The sequence below is a fragment of the Bombyx mori genome, chromosome 27, assembly GCF_030269925.1.
Source record: "Bombyx mori chromosome 27, ASM3026992v2".
Classification (NCBI taxonomy): domain Eukaryota; kingdom Metazoa; phylum Arthropoda; class Insecta; order Lepidoptera; family Bombycidae; genus Bombyx; species Bombyx mori.
Genome location: NC_085133.1, coordinates 8,202,807 through 8,222,126, shown reverse-complemented (window position 1 = coordinate 8,222,126; position 19,320 = coordinate 8,202,807). Strand labels below are relative to the sequence as shown.

The 19,320-nt window shown below is 35.9% G+C and overlaps 1 protein-coding gene across 2 annotated transcripts; it reads right to left on the bottom strand.

Moving 5' to 3' along the window:
• Positions 1 to 4,283: 4,283 nt before the first annotated feature.
• LOC101742437 (zinc finger protein 675) lies at positions 4,284 to 17,415 on the bottom strand. 2 transcript variants are annotated; one of them, XM_062676632.1, is made up of 13 exons: positions 17,098 to 17,415; positions 16,638 to 16,745; positions 16,305 to 16,521; positions 16,024 to 16,179; positions 15,508 to 15,677; positions 14,696 to 14,781; positions 13,582 to 13,707; positions 11,945 to 12,064; positions 9,399 to 9,548; positions 8,722 to 8,796; positions 6,652 to 6,763; positions 6,029 to 6,133; positions 4,284 to 4,460 (listed from the first exon to the last, which is right to left on the bottom strand). In XM_062676632.1, the coding sequence occupies exons 1-13, from the start codon at positions 17,203 to 17,205 to the stop codon at positions 4,299 to 4,301; spliced, it is 1,695 nt and encodes a 564-aa protein (XP_062532616.1). In that variant the 5' UTR covers positions 17,206 to 17,415; the 3' UTR covers positions 4,284 to 4,298. The 2 variants fall into 2 exon arrangements, with proteins under 2 accessions (XP_062532616.1, XP_004923492.1); XM_004923435.5 differs by having other exon boundaries at positions 4,284 to 4,469; positions 17,098 to 17,413.
• Between the last annotated feature and the right edge of the window lie 1,905 nt (positions 17,416 to 19,320).

Below are 19,320 nucleotides of genomic sequence, written 5' to 3'. Positions count from 1 at the left end.
CTGACTAAAACCTCCTGTCGCTCAACAACCAACGTCCAAACCTCGCATGAGACAGAACTCATGAAAAGGCAAAGAGGGGAAAGTGAAGCGTTTAGTGCGGAGCACATCTCTCCCATCACCCTCCCCCTCAAGCGTATCTTCTCTGGGAGAGGTTTTCTTGACCTAGCCTTTCTAAGAACATTTTCAACGGTTCCATGTGTTTTATAATGATCAATTACATTAAAAAGTTTCTTTACAGAACAATTTAAATGCCCGGCTATTCTTCTGTACGCCCACTTATGATCTTTAACCATAGACCTATATAGTAGGGACACGACATATTGTTCTATACGTACAATTGCTTATATAAATAGCACCCATTTTGAAGGCACATACATAAACATATATCTATCTCGTTCTTACTCAGCACTTTAACTCGCAGGAAAACAATATAACAGTATTTCAGTGCGTACATAAAATGAAACATGAATATACGTAAATATCTCCGTCTCCGTCTAATGAGGCCGAAAATCCGCCATGTTTAGCGCGCCAAATGTCATTGTCACGTCAGTTCGGCCGTCTGTTTTGGGTTGTACATTATTTATTGACTTTGATATCGATTTAATATGATTGATTATATAAAATTTCATAATTTATCATGCTTAAAACATACAAAAATAATAATTAAAACGTATTTTATAGGATCTCGAGAAAGTCGATGCCCTAAAACTATTATCTATATGTATTTAAATTCATTATAGAGCCCTCATCCGAAAAATCCATTTTTCGGTCGGAATCTATTGATCATGACACTAATCATAAATACCACTTTAAAATATGTCATCAAAACATATTTAGACATTCTGTTTAGATATTTCGGGAAAAAGGCTACCGACAAAATCTCTTCGGAACTATTTAAATAAAATAGTTTTATTCCGCAGTGAGTAAAACACTATTGTAAATTTATTAATTATTTAATAATTAAGTGATTTTAGAGAGGAAGTCACAAGGAATGACGTTTGTAATTAATGAATAAATGTTCTGTAGGTGTTTTTTTTTTCACGTGGTCCCTTGATAAGTTTAAAATTTGAATCACTCTCAAGCGAAAGTGATTCAAATGGTGCGGCGCACCATCCTTGGGGTGCGCTGCGGTAGTATGTTACGGACTTTAGAGTCAGCAAAACAATTAAAATAGATTGTAATAGTCTAAGAAAAACACGTACTCAAAATACGATAACATTTAGCATGCTAGAAATGGGCTGATGGCTTTGAACTACGCCATATCTTTATGTTTTGCGACAAACGACAACTTTATAAAATCAGTGTAGCAACTTTTAAAAATCATCATATCGTTTACTTGGCAAATTCGAAGGACGAACTTGTCTTAGATTTCACCCATCTAAATCATATCATATTAGCACATAACAATATACCTACTTACTTCCCATTAAAGTATAAATTCTACAAATAAATTTTAATAATACTCAACAATATTTAAAATAAAATGAGCCAAGAACGTTTATCGATAAAACCTGATAACATTGAAATCTTTTGTACAGCACTAAAGCCGCCATGTTTTGTGGCCAGATGACGTCACACTGGCACGAAATTTTGGTTGACGTTTCATTTCCATAGGTTTCCTACTTCATTGTCTTTAACCTTTCCGCAGTTGAGGTGTCAAAATGACATTTAGGTAAACTAACATTTGCCTAGTTGACGCGTCACAACTTTTATTTGAGCCCATTTTGAACAAAATAAAATTCAGATTAAATTTTGAATAGCCGCCAAATTAATGATAGAAAAGGCCAAGAAAAAAATTTTATTCTCCAATTTCAAAAAAATGAACGGACTATGGATGCTTTTTCGTAATGTTTCTAATTAGGCGGCCAGTAACAGAAAATAAACTCCTACATAATAATAATGTAACTCATTTTGTAATTAAGAGTAAGATATGTTTCATATTTTATGCTTTTAATGAGTTATTTGAGTGGCTATATTATTGCATGAATATTAATTATTGAATGTGCATATTTTTTATGAACATTTGTATGTTGAAGTTATACTTTCTTAATTCATAAGAACCGTTTCAATTATATGAAAAATGATGTGATATGACCACCACTGTATATATACTATATATATTACTAGTGGTAGGGCCTGTTGCGAGTTCGCACGGGTAGCTACCACCGCCTTGCCTATTTCTGCCGTGAAGCAGTAACGCGTTTCGGTTTAAAGAGTGGGGCAGTCGTTGTAACTAGGTATACTGAGATCTTAGAACTTATATCTCGAGGTGGGTGGCGCATTTACGTTGTAGATGTCCATGGGCTCCGGTAACCACTTAACACCAAGTGGACTGTGAGCTCGTCCACACATCTAAGCAATAAATAAATAATATAGTATTGTGATGGTTTTGTTCGACAATAGTCACACATATTTATAGTAGAACAGCGGGAGTAGGTTAGTCATGAATTCTCCTGAATACCGTCTTAAGCAATGGTATAATTATGATAGAGAAGTATATAAGGAGAAAGCATGTTGCGCCGACCCCAGGTGACTGGGAGAAGGGCATGATGATGAATATAATAGGTTGGGGAAAAACTCTTTTTGCATTATAGTAGGTATGTATGAACTTGTAATAAAATCTCTTTGGCTATACTATTTGTATCTGGCTGGTGTTGGTATCATTAAAAGTTTAAAATTTAAAGAAGATAATTCCAAATTCAAATTAAGAAAATGTGATTTTTATTTATTTTGTCGTACTGTCAAGATGAGTGAATCTAATGAAGAAATTCGATACATTTTAAAATTTTACTACAAAAAAGTTAAAAATGCAATGCAGGCCGCGAAAAAAATTTGCGATGTTTATGGACCTAGTGCAGTGTCTGTGAGAGTAGCACAAATTTGGTTTTACATACTTTAGTTAAATGTAAATAAACTATATTATTATTTTTAAAAAAACAAGTGTGCAATTCACACGTGGTAGAAGTGAAATCTTCAAAAATTTTAATACAATTATCCTAAATGTCTAAGTACATATATGTAAAATTTTGTCATCTCTATATATAAAAATGAATTGTTGTTCGTTAGTCTCGCTAAAACTCGAGAGCGGCTGGACCGATTTGGCTAATTTTGGTCTTGAATTATTCGTGGAAGTCCAGAGAAGGTTTAAAAGGTAAAAAAATATGAAAATGCTCGGAATTAAATAAAAATCACGATTTTGTTTTTCCTTTGATGTTTATTTTATACAAAAGTTTAGGTCTTTTATTTATCGATTGAGGCACTACGAAGTCTGCTGGGTCAGCTAGTTAGTAAATAATTGTAAATCATCTTTTATCGTATGAGGTAGCGCCCTCTGTGAATTGATATTTTAACTTCACGTATAATCCTAAATTAAAATTCTCCATAAGAGGTTTCATACACAAGTTAGTATTAAAAAATCTCATAGATGGCGCTGTATTAAAAAAAACACTACACTGAGAACGCTTAATAATATGTTCTATCTCATTCTTCCGCCGGCTGAATCCTATACATTTATGTAGGTATTTGTCTCTATGGACTTATTTTTTCGTTTCATCGAGTTTGAAATCACGACGATTCTAAAGAAATTGCACTTCAAAAATTTTGTGAATTTTCATTCAAAAAAATGCGGATAAACTTTTCCCCCGACCGAATTATATTACAAAGGCCAGTGGAGTCGGGTCAGGTAGATCTCGTTACAAATAAAACTGCAAATTGCTTCCGCATGGTTTATTTGGGTGGCGCTGGCTTCGGCTTTTGACGCTACTTAGACCGTAACTGTTCACGTTTCGCATAATTTGAAATAATATTCTTTTTTTTTTATAGCTTAGATGGGTGGACGAGCTCACAGCCCACCTGTTGTTAAGTGGTTACTGGAGCCCATAGACATCTACGACGTAAATGCCACCACCCACCTTGAGATATAAGTTCTAAGGTCTCAATTATAGTTACAACGGCTGCTCCACCCTTCAAACCGAAATGCGTTACTGCTTCACGGCAGAAATAGGCAGGGCGATGGTACCTACCCGTACTGACTCACAAGAGGTCCTACCACCAGTAAAAAGCAGCAAGCAACTTCAAATAAAACTAATTTCCTAAAAAGTGCCTGCAGCAAAACTATCAAACTGATAAAACCTTAACCTCATATCTCAAGGTATGTTTAGTCCAATAAGGGCCCCGCCCTTCAAACCGAAAAATGCGAAGAAACTTTTTCCCCGACCTATTTATATTACAAAGGCCAGTAGATCGGGTCAGTTTGTGGAGCTCGTTACAAATAAAACTGCATGTTGCTTCCGCATAGTTTATTTGGGCGGCGCTGGCTTCGGTCTCCCGTCCCTGGTGAGCTTGAGGTGCACGAGCTTGTTGTGCGTGGCGAGCACGCCGGCCTGGCTGAACTGCGCCGGGCACTTGCCGCAGCGGTAGGGGCGCTCGCCGGTGTGCGTGCGGATGTGAGTCTTCAGTATCTGATTACGCTATCAACAATCTATATTTACTAGTGGTCCCGCAGTAGACGAAATTCGACTACAATGAAATGAAATTATAAGTTTGAACATTATTAAGGTTCTATTGTCAAAGACTGTTTATTATCTTATACCTTTAAACGAGCAATTCTTGTATATTAATATATATATAATCTGAATCTCGGAAACGGCTCCAACGATTTTCATAAAATTTTGTATACAGGGGATTTCGGGGCCGATAAATTGATCTAGCTACGATTTATTTTCAGAAAATGTTTTATTCGTGTTTTCAATAATTACTAATAATACTATTTTTCTTAATTGAGGGCAACTAGCCGCTTTAAAGACACAACGAGATGGCGTTATCAAAAAAAAAAAAAAAACGAGCAAAGCTCGGTCATCATCTAGTACTTCTCTAATGACAGATTTCGCCAAGGCTACACTTTAGACAAATACATAGTAACAAAGACAAACAATATTTAATCTATTCTCAATTTGACAACAGACTAAAGTCTGCTTAAAATGCTTAAAAGCAATAAGAATAGTTTGACAATAAACAAATAGTATGCATGCGTGTGTGTGTCAAATACATGGTAGTGTGTGTAATGTTTCCTTTATTGATTTAATGTATCTTTTATGCATTATTTAAAAAAAATATTAGCATTGTGCACTTCTTCTCTATATTCTCTATAAGTGTGGGAAATTTCATACTCCTCTGTCCCCGCAATTTTCGCAAAAAGGGATACAGTTTTTGCTTCACGTATTAAATAGATTATACTCTGTTCCTATTGCGATGTCCCTTTTGACGCTACTTAGAATGTAACTGTTCACGTTTCGCGTTAATATGAAATAATAATAAATCTTTTTTCATGATCGTAAATCATCATTTAAAAATACACAATTTAGTCGTCGTGGCCTAAAGAATAAGACTTCCGATGCATTCGTATGTAGCGATGCACCAGTGTTCGAATCCCGCAGGCGGGTACCAATTTTTCTGATAAAATACGTACTCAACAAATGTTCACGATTGACTTCCACGGTGAAGGAATAACATCGTGTAATAAAAATCAAACCCGCAAAATTATAATTTGCGTAATTACCGGTGGTAGGAGGACCTCTTGTAGGTCCGCGCGGGTAGATACTGAGACTAAAAAAGTTTTTTGTTAAGTTTTTTTCTATACTAATATTATAAAGAGGAAAGATTTGTTTGTTTGTTTGTTTCGAATAGGCTCCGAAACTACTGGACCGATTTGAAAAATTATTTTTCCATTAGAAGCCGACATTGTCCCTGATGAACATAAGCTACTTTTTTTTAATTTTTTTATTTTATTTTTTTGGTTTCATGTGTGTTTTAATGTTTCCGAAGCGAAGCGAGGGCGGGTCGCTAGTTTTTTAATATATCTCCAACAAAGTTACAAACATGCCACTTAAACGAAATAGCCTTAGGCAACTTATGTATTATAAGAAAAGCGAAATTTATTTTGTGTTGTGTTATTATGTGAAATTTTAGCAATAAAAGGAGGTATAGCTAAGGGGTGTTTGAGTTTGAGCCAAAATAAATGACAACTTACATCGAATACTTTGTGACAAGTCGGACAGGGGTACTTGAGGGGTCGCTTGTACCCCTCGTGCGTCATCCGGATGTGCTCCTTAAGCGAGGAAGAGCTCACGTACGCCTGTGACAATAACAACAGTCATCATTCTCCTGCCCTTCTCCCAGTCACTTGGGATCGGCGCAACATGTTTTCTCCTTCCATACTCGTCACAGAACGTCCTTCAAAACACGCCATTTCGGATCCTCCCGATCCACTAACGGTGCCTTTAGGTACCACAAGCACCGCTCATCGTTCTCGTCTAACCCGTCGCTTCCGGCTAAGGGCTCGACAAGTAAATTAACCCACAGACACAGCCCATTGAGTTTCTCTCTGAGGTACCACCGCCCTGCCTATTTCTACCGTGAAACAGTAACGGCTTTCGGTTGGAAGGGTGGGGCAGCCGTTGTAACTATACTTGAGATCTTAGAACTTATATCTCAAGGTGGGTGGCGCATTTACCTTGTAGATGTCTATGGGATCCAGTAACCACTTAACACCAGGTGAGCTGTGAGCTCGTCCACCCATATAAGCCTTAAAAAAATCATGACAAGCGTCGCCAGCGCCATCTCTCGGCGAGGGGCGTCACAGTAGCTACTGACCTTGTCGCAGCGGTCGCACTTGAACGGCCTGATGTTCAGGTGTATCCGGTTCGTGTGCTGCTCCAAATCTCGTTTGACGGCGAAACGCTTCTCGCAATGTAGACACTTTAATCTGAAAAAAAAAAACGTTTACCTATTTATCCACAGTGTGTCATGACCTTGAATTGTCGGCGTCCATGGGCGACAATAACCACTCCTCATCAGGTGGACCGTATACTTGATTTTTTTTATGCTTGAAAGATTACTGGTGGCCCGAAGGCCTTTCCAGTTTCACCAGGACAGGTGGGCGAGCAAGGGCTCAGCCAGAGGGGTGGGATTTGCTAACTACTGCCCGAGCGCCTCCGAAGGAGACCTAACAACTCAAGAGCAATTGCTTCGCGAATGAATCTACTACCGGATCGGAATCGCGACCCGCTGAGAAGATCCGGCGAGAAATTCAGCGGGCTGATGCATGGGTTAGGTTGCACGTCGACCTCTTTGTACGGTTACCGGAGTCCCTAAGCCTGCTCCTAGCGTTAGAGCTGAAGGCGTCTAATGCTAAGGTTATTGGATCTGATGGATCCGTAAGGACGTGGAATTGCTATTTATCTTATTTATCATATCGAGATATGAAAGGCTATTTCGTCGTCGTCAAACCAAAATCTGCTAAGTGCAATTTTTGAGATTTTTCCTTTTTGACCTTTTCGTATAGTTCACAGCCCTATCTACCGTATATAAAAAAATTGTTATGTGTCTATAGCTTTAATATTTATCTATAGCTTTCATTTAATATAAAATTTTATACGAAAATATTTTACTCGTGAATTCAAAATAGAGTTTTTGCACATAGCAGATTTTGGTTTCACAGCGACGATTTTTTTTTTTTGGAGTTTACTCCTTAAGAATCGATTTACATATATAGGCCCGGGGTATGAAAATTATGGGGACCAAAATCGTACTAGAGAGTATAGCATGTCACACGAAATGCGTTATGCGCCTGATTGGCCATGGTGATGCGTGCGCGCGCCAATCAGGAGCCAACGCGCGGCCGCGTTATCGCAGGTGACGCCGGGCTGCTGCGCCGGCAGTCCGCCACAAAGCCTCGTACTGATCGCGCGTTTCTCTCATTATTGTATTTTCATATATTTGTTAGTCGTTTGTTTTGTGTCTCGTTAATTTGTTAATAATCTGTAGTGTATCGTGTTGTCGTAATATAGAACTATTTCTCGTATTGTTTCGTTTAATTTACCGACATCGTTTTGCTTGTGGCCGGACGCCGTTCGGGTTCGATTCCTGAACGTATCAACTGTTAGTGGGTTGATACCCGAATATAACCCGTTACAAATCATTTATTAATAAAGCTTTTTTAATAAATGCATATTTTACTGTATTCAACTGACACAAATTTATAATTATATCCAGTAAACTCCAGTCGTGCGTCGGAGCGGACACACACACTTTTTTTATTGCTTAGATCGGTGGACGAGCTCACGGCCCACCTGGTGTTAAGTGGTTACCGGAGCCCATAGACATCTACAACATAAATGTCACCACCCACCTTGAAATAAGTTCTAAGGTAGGTCTCAGTACAGTAGTTTTAAGCCATATTTCGCTTAGTACGCGAAACTTGTATTTGTAATTAAAGATGTATTTTATTTGGTATTAGCATCAACAGTGCGATGTTTTTAATTCAATTTTAATTATGTTTACACCATTCAATTAGCTAAAGAAGTTTTTTATGATATTTTTTCCAAATTTAAAACCTTTCAATGACTCCCGTGTCATGTTGCAAGAGTGTCGCCTAAAACAAATATATAGCCTTTCCCCCTCAACATGTATGTAGATATCATGTCTCAAAGTGAGTGGCGGCATTGACGTTTTCGATGTCCATGGTCTCCGGTAACCAATTCTGACTCAATCAAGTCTGTCCATCTTGCGGGTGATCGGCCGCGGGAGCGTTAACCAATCGCGGTAACCAATTAAATAAACTAAAAAAGCTCAAAGTTTCCTCAAGTTCAGCGCTCACCGTGGACTCCTGCTTAACCCCGGCTCCCAACGACGCGGTATTTATACAATATCAAAATTACTCACGGTAACTCTTTGTATTTGACATGCGATGAGGACGTTCGTAAATGAGTCTTCAACGAATAAGGCGATTTGAAACTTCTGAAAAAATCAAAAACAGAAAGAGCTTCAGAAATATTATATTTAACACACACACACTTAAATATATTCTTTTACTGTCAAACTTTTGTTATTGCTTTAAGTCTGTGGTCAAATTGAGAAAAGGTTAATATGGTTTATCTTTAATATTGTTTGTCTATAGTCTATAGTAGTATAGTCTTGGTGAAATCTGCTTTTATAGAAGTATAACGGTCTTTGACAATAGAACCATAATAATGTTTAAACTTATGATTTCAACTAATTGAGGCCTATAAAATCAAAGACAGCTAAATCCTAAGCTATCCTCCAGCTAAGTCTGTCAAATATTCAGGTAAACTACAAAAATCGGCCGTAAACACGTCACAATTTGTTAGATATCTAGCTGCATTTGTTAAAACATGAAAACACTGAAGCGTGTCAAACTAAACAAGATAGCGCCATTGTTAATCCATTTTACGACATTAAGACGTTTAGCTGCCTTTGATTTTATAGGCCTCAATTATAGTCGAATTTCGACTACTGCGGGACCACTAGTTTATATTGTTAGTATAGATATAGTTTCAATATCTGAACCGGTGCGTTTGTTGGGTGCTACCAGTACTGACTTGTCGCACTCGACGCAGTAGTAGTTCTTGCACTGCCAGTGCTTGATGCCGTGCGTCTTCAGCTGCGAGGGCGTCCTGAAGGCCTCCCCGCAGTCCTGGCACACGAAGCGCTCGCACCTCCCCGCCACCGACACCTGCTGTATGTGCCGTCTGGAACAGTGGCTCCGTCACAGAAACTCATAAATCTATGATAAATATAAAAATGAATTGTTGTTCGTTAGTCTCGCTAAAACTCGAGAACGGCTGGACCCATTTGGATAATTTTATTCTTGAATTATTTGTGGAAGTTCAGAAAAGGTTTAAAAGTTAGATAAATATGAAAATGCTCGGAATTAAATAAAAATAACAATTTTGTTTTCCCTTTGATGTGTCCTCCGTCGGACGGATTTCTTTTGTTTTTTTTTAAGTTTATTTTATACAAAAGTTCAGGTCTTTTATTTATCGATTGAGGCACTACACAGTCTGCCGAGTCAGCTAGTCTATGATAAATTTAGTTAATCTAGTTTTCAGAGATCTTCGACATGAGAACCCTCTTATCGTGGCCACTGGAAACTACCCGATCCTGTAGATTTTAACATTAATTGTGCTTTTAGGTACCATAAGCATCGGTCATCAGTAAATTAACCTATAGACACAACCCACTGAGTTTCTCGCCGGATCTTCTCAGTGGGTCGCGTTTCCGATCCGGTGGTAGATTCTGCGAAGCACTGCTCTTGCTAGGGCCAATGTTAGCAACACTCCGGTTTGAGAGTATTAAGCAGTAGGCAGCAGCTTGGCTCTGCGCATAGCATTGCTGAAGTCCACGGGCGACGGTAACCACTCACCATCAGGTGGGGCCTATGCTCGTCTGCCTAGAAAGGCAATAAAAAAAATCTAACATATCTGTTTGTGCTGTTCTTAAAACTGATCAAGCTTTTTAGTATTTAGTTGTTTTTTTCTCCCTAAGCACCTGTCATTTTGGTGTGTACTGTGACATAAGCAATATCAATTCCTAAGGCGTTGAAAGCATTTTTTTTTACAAAAAAATTAATCTATGTCAACTTTATCGTCGGGAGGGCCGTATGTCTGTCGGCCTGTCTGAGATTAAGAATGAAAATATCATAATATAATGTGGTAATATAACACCATGTACAGGCATTAGACTTTTTGGCGGGAACGCGAGGAGTGAAGTTGTGTGATTTCTTTTATTTTGTCTATTTAGTGTTTCCTCAGATATAAATGTGTAATAACGGTGGTTTATTATTATTTAATATCTGTGAAAGTGCACAAATGTGGGAAAATTAAACAAAACCGCTAGACGTAGCTTCTCGGGATCCTCCAAATAGACCACTAAAAAAATCTCAGTAAATGACCACCATTTTACTGAGATTATATTTCATACCATATCATCTCATCTCATTTCATTTCATTTCATTTCACTTCATATTATCATTTTTCATAAAAATAAGAATATAAATTAAAATAAGACTTGACCTAAAGGTTTTAGTTACCAGGTCATAAAATCCCTTAAAAAATTATGTACAGGCACTTTAGCAGGGAGTAAAACCCGCACATGTTGTTCCTCCCCCCACAATTTTTTTTATTGCCCTTGTAGGCAGGTAAGCATACGGCCCACCTGATGGTGAGTGGTTACCGTCGCCCATGGACTTCAGCAATGCCAGGGGCAGAGCCAAGCCGCTGCCTACATGCGTTCCAGTTTCAAGGGAGGGAAGCCATTGTTCAATAAGATTAATCTTTACATACTCGTTGTTTAAGGTTTAATCTCGCGTTCTTATTGGCAATATCTTGCTGCTGACATTTCGATTACTATACAGTTTAAGTGGTCGCAGACTACAGAGGTGTTATATTTATATCACTAGTATATTTATATATTAATTTCTATTATTATTTCTTAAATTACTATTAAAAATACTTCAAGACTTGTAAGTTTCACATAGAACAATCTAACGGTATCTTGGGGTCTGACAGATTATATATTTGGATTTTCCATTTTGTACATCCATTGTTCCATATTGTACATCCAAAAATACAATATTTTTCATATTCCAGCGGTCAATCGTGAACTAACTATGTAATTGTGATCTTTACCGTGATGGTGACCGTGACCTTAATACTTTTTAAGTGATTTTATGACCTGGTAACTAAGACCTTTAAGTCATGTCTTATTTTAATTTATATTCTTATTTTTATAAAAAATGATAATATGGAGTGAAATGAAATGAAAATGATTAATTTGAGACATTAATCAACTGGGATGAAAATAAATGAAATGAGATGATATGGGATGAAATATAATCTTAGTAAAATGGTGGTTATTAACTAAGTTTTTTTCGGTGGACTTTTTGGAGGATCCCGAGAAGTTGCGTCCAGCGGCTTTGTTTCATTTTCCCACATTTGTGCACTTTCACAGATATTAAACAGTTAATAAACCACCATTATTACACATTTAAACCTGAAGAAACACTAAATAGATAAAATAAAACAAATCACACAACTTCACTCCTCGCGTTCCCGCCAAAAAACCTTAATATCAGAATCAAACTAACCTCATCATATGCGCCTTCAAGACCTCTTTGTTGACGTAGCTCTGATGACAATGATCACATATAACACGTTCCCGGGTCTTGTGGGCATACCATATGTGTTTCCTTAAGGTTATTTCACTCCTGGAATTAAAAGAAAAATTTTATATATTTGAGAAATTGTATACGCTTCATCCTTATGTGGCAAGCTGAACTAATAATTAATTTCATATTTTTTGTGTCCTGCTGATACCCGTCAGAATATTAGATGACTGTACCACCCTTCAAACGCCACTAAGAAACAAACAATACTACAAAAAAAACAGGTATAACTATCATTTATTTCTGTTAATATAATTTAACCTAACCTAATCTATCTTAAGAAGGAGGGAGCCTGGAGATCAGTAATACAGGTCTTTGAACCTAGTACAGACTTCAGCTCTTTCAAAGGATTACAAAATAAATTATAAGGTTAATTTCTATTTGTATTTGTACTATACCTTTATGAGAGAAATAAATAAATTATTATTACATTATTATTATATATTAATAGTCTATAAGAATATAATATATTATTATCGTCAGTGTATAGTACATAGCTATTATTAATATTGCCAAAACAATTTCAGGGGAGTGCTGATGCTTTTATATTTATATGTGTGTTCATCTGGGAGTGCATAAGCAATTGCAATGGCTCACTGAATTTGGCCCCCTTCTTTTTGATTTTCGGATTTTATTATTTTTAATGATTTGTTCGTCTTTTATTTATTTATCATTAATTAAACAAATGATCGCCCTTAAGTTGTTCCTCCTTTCTAGATATCTTTATTTTTATCGCTCAGATTATGTAATTAATTTTGATCAATTATCGTTTGTTCGACGACTATTGGTGATTGTTCGATCATAAAAACAATTAAATTCCCAATTATTATTTATTTTATAACTAGCAAACCATCACCTCGAGCCTACATAAATTGCGCATGCGCCGGTTTTGTCAGTCAGCTAGCAATGGCCGTATTTACTAGCGTTTTGTTAACAAGTGTGTTTATACTGTCTAATTATTTCTTATGTAGATTAAAAAAATATTGAAAACTTAAACAAACCTCAACAATACTTCAAGAAAAAAATGTCAGTGAAGACGGCCAATTAGTCGTTAAATTACGATTAGCGCGGTTTTAATAAATTCAGTTATTGTTAATGATATTGAATATTAACAAGCACATAGAGGTTTCAGTCATTTCTAATTATTCTAAGAATATTTTAAGAGTACAACTTTCGTCTTAAAATGGTACTATTCATTACCATGCAATAGGAGATAGTTATGATACTTGTAGTTTATAATAAAATTAATAATTCCTTAATTCATTACGTAGTTAAAAAAAATGTAAGCGTAATGGACACAAAATCTGTTTTTGTTGAAATGATAATTCTCTGTTTCTGTTACGATGTCTCTCAAGTGATCTACACGGCAATCAAAGGATTAAGGATCTGAATGTTTTAACTTATATGGATAAGTTTTGAACAAATAAATAATTTATATTGTGCTATATGAAGCGGTCTTCGAACCTTGAAAAAAACAAGGTCAAGGTCAAGTCAAAATAAAAGGCGTGATAGCTGTATACAAATGCCCCGGACCATCAGAAAGCAAATTCAAAACTCACTTGAAAATCTTCGAACAGTGGGTACAGTTATATTGGTAGTATCCAAGAGAATGGAACACGTTGTAGTGATATTTTACAGCCGCATAACTGACCCGGGTCAAATCGCATTCAGTACATTTGTAGCGACTGAAATTTTTAAATAAAACAATAAATAATTAACATTATCAACGAGGCAAGAGAGCAATCATGAGATCTCGAGACCAAACATGAGAAAAGGTTCTTGAAATATAAGATTTGATTGCAGATACAGCAGCTCTCTTAATGTTCAAAGGGGCAGGTCTAGTGCCCTATCAACAAATAAACAGTAAAGTGGTGCAAACCAGAGCAACTTAAACATAATTTAATATTGATGATTATATACACAGGTTGTCTTCTCGCATTAAAACTGTATAACAAATAATATAAATAAATATTTACTAACAATCACGCCACGTTAACTGGTCCCGTGATGAGTTCGTAAAGAACTTGTGTTACAGGTACCAGATAACGGATATAAATGTAAGATTTTTTATTATACACATACATATATTTAATATACATCCATAACCCTGGAAAAGACATTTATATTTACCATACAAATATCTTCCCTTGGCGGGATTCGAACCCGCGACCCCGTTTTGTAGTGACCATGTCACTTACCACTACACCAGACGGCCGTATAATCTCAAAACTTACCAAATTTTACAGGAGAGTGTTTTAAAGGTTTAACATAACATGATATTTTTAGTACTAATCATCTTCGCAACATTAATTTTTTAGTTTTTAACAGTTATATTATCTGTCTTTTAAATTAAGATAAAATGATGTATAAATTTTGTTAATAGTAGTCAAAATATAGATAAACTAAAACTAAACTATGCTCTTTTAACAGTATTTATGAGAAAAATACTGGTGATACCGAATGATTCCGCTTATTAACTCAATTTCGAATATTTTTGGAAATCATACACGTTTAATGCGAAAAGACAGTATATTGTGGTGGTATGTTGTGGATATGACCTTTGGTAAATATCTATCACCAATGAGGTATTAGCTCTATTAGTCATCTTGAAAATCTTCACAGAATATAACAATTAAGATTGGAATAGAACTAAATCATACAAAAGATACTCACACAGTATGATATTTCTTATGATTAGCCAGTTTTTTCTCCGAGTTCGTGCGCTGTTTGCACACGTCACACACGTAATTCCCTATATCCTGAAAAACGTTATTTATTTATATTCCTGAATGATAAAGTTTCATTAAATCCTAAAAATTGTAAAACACTGTGTGTCACAAATATAGAACCCCTTCCTTTTCTGATTTAAATTCTGTTAGCAATCAAAAATAAAACAGGAATGTCGGCATATTAATTAAATGCGAGACCATAAGGTAGCCATCATCACAGATATCAGAGTACATCATCATCATCAGCCCAGATATCCACTGCTTAAGCAATCCCTTTCACCATAGTGACCAGCCCTTCTCCCTCTATATGCTGCAGATTACCACAACCATTATCAGGTTGTCAGTCCACCTTATAGGAGATCTACTCATATCATGCTTTCCTTTACACGGGTTAAAAAACCTAGGTAAATGACATGAAGCAAAAGATTACAAGATTGAAGTAGCAGTGAGCAGGCACACTGTAGAAGAGATAGCCATATGGCCGAAAAGTTCTCAAATGCAGATTAGAGCATGACCACTCTATAATTTGTGATATTAATTCATAATTATTAACATTCTATTTTTTCCCAAGTATTTAGCTTGTTCTTTTTTGTCCTTGTAATCAGACAATGATATGGCCCGCCTGGTGGTGAGTGGTTACAGTTTCCCCTAGATGCGAGCAATGCCAGGGGTAGTGTCAAGCTGCTATCTATTGTTAAGTACTCTCCACAAGCCTTGAAAGCATTGCTGACTGAATAGCAAACAGACAAAACAGACCTCATTATGTCTTTCCATATGTTTGTAGAAACTTGGCTTATAGTCAAATCCCTTTAAACAATCAACACATTTGTATGGACTATCCAGATATTTTACATCCTGTGCCATTCTTTCCCTTTCCGCTACACACTGCTTCTTGGTTAAATATATTTTTTGTATCAATTGTGCCTCTGAAACCAAAATTTTGTTTATAAATATATCATTCTTTTTTTCAATCGTGTCACTCTTGACAGAGTGGTTGTGATAGTTTTGGAGGGGACAGATTTTATGTCACGATGTTCTGCCATCTCTCCCTGCTCAAGGCAATTCTACCGCATTAATTTTAGGACCTTTTTGTTATTTTGGAAGAAAAAATAATTTTTAGGTCCCAAACTAATCGAATATTTTATATTATAAACATATCTTCTAAAATAAATTTTAATTATTTTTGAAAAAGTTTCCCACTGAGAAATACAACTAAAAAAATTATTTATACTATATAATACACACTTACTGAATAAACTTGAAAATACCTACTAGTGTGACTTTTATTTACTTTTTTTCTTTTTTTCAATTTGTTAGCTACTAGAGATTTCTTTAAGCTCATAAGATCAATCTCTTCAACTTCTAATTCGGCTTTCAGGAGTTCGTTGAGTGGAAATGTTTCCTCTTTGCAATCTCGATCTTGGCATTCTGAAACCAAACCGGCCAGATACTTAGTTAGATATTATTCAGCATGTCTTTGGTAAGCGTCTCTGACTTTCATACGGCAAAAACTATGTTAAATTTTATTTGTGCAATTGCAATTGCAATGTTACCTTCATCAGGTGGAATAAAATCCTCATCACAAGTGTCTGTTTCTTCCTCCTTCATTTCCATTTTGATTTTAGTGTCACCATTTCTACTGTTTAGTATAACAAAAGTTTCTTCTGCTGAGCCACTGACCTCGTTTAATTCAATAGCATTTAGTGTTACGTAGCTTAAATTAACTATAGGTTTTACATACTTTCTTAAGTCTTCAGATAAATTATTAATCTATTAAGGAAAAAATCGTACATCATATTTCAGTAAATACACAATTTAAAAATAGCTAGAGACCATTGGCCGATGTTGATCCAATCCGATCTGACTAATTTTATACAATTACTTACACTGTGGTAGTTCTCGAGTAAAATTTGATTGCTTTGTATATTTTGCACAAATAGATCTGCTTTTTTTGCTTGTATCTTGCATAGATAGCATAATAATATGGAATCAACCTGAAAAGTTTTCATAACGTTTTTCTTGAAATATCTTAGTTACCTATTAGTAAAACAAATACATTATGTATTCAACAAGATCCTGTTTGAATCCATATGAGACAAATACAAGAAGGTGCAACAGGGCCCAGTCACTGTGTTGTTGTTTTAATTGAATTGTACAGTGTGCTTTTAAATATAAATTCCTGTACAAATATCTCTTTTTATTTATTAAAAATGATTTTATTTTCCTTTTGCTGGTGTCTTAAATCATAATGTCTGTAGGTATTTTATTCATAATAGTTTCTAAATACTTATAGAATCAGAAGCATATACAGAAATTCTGTACATGTGTAGAAAACAACTAAAATACCTGTAATACGTTATGCAGAAATCCGTTTTCAATAGACAGTTTTGTTATAGATCTTTCATCTGAACTGCACAAACACCCACAGCAATTATCCGTTTGATTTCCACTCATTTTTTTAAATTTAACTAAACAATAAATATGTAAAAAGAATATGTATTATTTACGCTTAAATTATATTAATACATAATATTTTATTCTGTTACATTTTTTATAAATCAATCAAAATAACATAATAGTTATGTGGGTTCTGTTTTCTTTTCGTTTACTTTGTTTATTATGTAGGTACCTACTCTAATGCTCTAATGATAAATGGTGGCCAATGGTGGGTGGTTTCTGTTAAATTTGACGCTATTGACAGAAAAACATACACGATGAGATTTTTTGGCGGGAAGTCAAGTTGATAAACTGTGTAAATTGTTATTGCTGTTTTGAATTAAGTAGGTACATATAGTGGTATATTAATCACTTAGTTTCTATGAAGATGCAAAAGTCCTATCCGATGATATGCAGGCGAAGTAAAATGTCCCATAGAAATAAGGTGACACTCTCAAAACTTGCATACGCCCCGTCGCGTCATGACCTATGCAAGTGTAGTGTTCGCTCACGAGGCCCGCTCTCACCTAAAATCATTTCAAGTCAAACAATCCCGTTTTTGCAGGATAGCCGTCGGAGCCCCGTGGTTCGTCAGGAACGTCGACCTCCATGACGACCTGGACTTAGAGTCCATCAGTAAGTATTTACAGTCGGCGTCGATGCGCCACTTCGATAAAGCGGCACGACACGAGAACCCCTCATTGTGGCCGCCGGTAACATTCCCGATCCTGCGGAAAGAATGGAAAGCAGTCTACGTCGCCCCAAACACGTCATCTCGGATCCTCCCGATCCACTAAGTGCTTTAGGTACCTCAAGCACCGGTTACCGTTCTCGTCGAACCCGTCGCTTGCGACGAAGGGCTCGACGAGTAAATTAACCCTCAGACACAGCCCACTGAGTTTCTCGCCGGATCTTCTCAGTGGGTCGCGTTTCCGATCCAGTGGTAGATTCTGCGAAGCACGGCTCTTGCTAGGGTTCGTGTTAGCAACGTTCTCAGGTTTGAGCCCCGTGAGTTCACCTACTAGTTAAGGTTCCGCTGAAATAGCCTCTCAAGGCTATCAGCTTAGATAGGAAAAAAAAGCAAAAGTATGAAAAAATGATCCTTGTTATTGAAGGTGACTTCATATAAGTCCAGTGAATCCTTAATTCCATTCTTAAATCCTTAAATCCATTATTTTACTTAGCTAATATTTAATTTTACTAACTACCTACGGAATTATCTTGATACCTCAATGCATGCAATTCCGATTCGTCTATAGTCTATACTATAATACTACAATTATAAAGAGGAACGATTTGTTTGTTTGTTTGTTTGTATCGAATAAGCTCCGAAAGTACTGAAGCGATTTGAAAAATTCTTTCACTGTTTGGAAACTACACTATTTCCGAGCGACATAGGCTTTAATCTTTTTTGAAAAAAATTAGAGATTCTTACTAAAACTTCAATAGAATAACCCAAGGTGTAAAGAATTTTAATTAATAATTACCTAAAATATTCTTTACATCGCGTACCCTGCGATAACTATTATTGATAGAATACAATAATATACTACAACTTTGTAGAACTCATTATTATTTACAAAAGGTGTTGCGACTGTTAAGATTTTATGTGGAAGAATAAGCAGACTCTTTTTAATATCACAAATTATATTTTATTCACACGACACAATCTTGTTAAGTAGAGAATGTATCCATGGTAACAAGTCAACATTACTAGTGCTGCGATACGCAGCTAGTGCTATATCTCAACACTCCTCCTAAATGATAACATGGCTTACAGTTATTATTTAATACACAACTATATCTAACTTAACTAAACAAACAGTAAACTAACTAATTAAGAATTAGCACAAGAACTTATCAATGCATTTATAAAATTTGTCTGTGCTCAAACTTTTAGTCATAACATCCGCTAAATTTTCATTGGTACAAATATGTTCTATGCTGATCACCTTATTGACAACCAAGTCTTTTATATAATGAAACCGTATATCAATGTGTTTTGTACGCTTAGAGTTCTCGTAATTCTTGGCCATTGATATCGCACTTTTGTTATCAACAAATAGCACGGCATTTACATCACAACCTAGGTGCTTACATATGCCTTTTAAATTAACAATTTCCTGTGCTAAT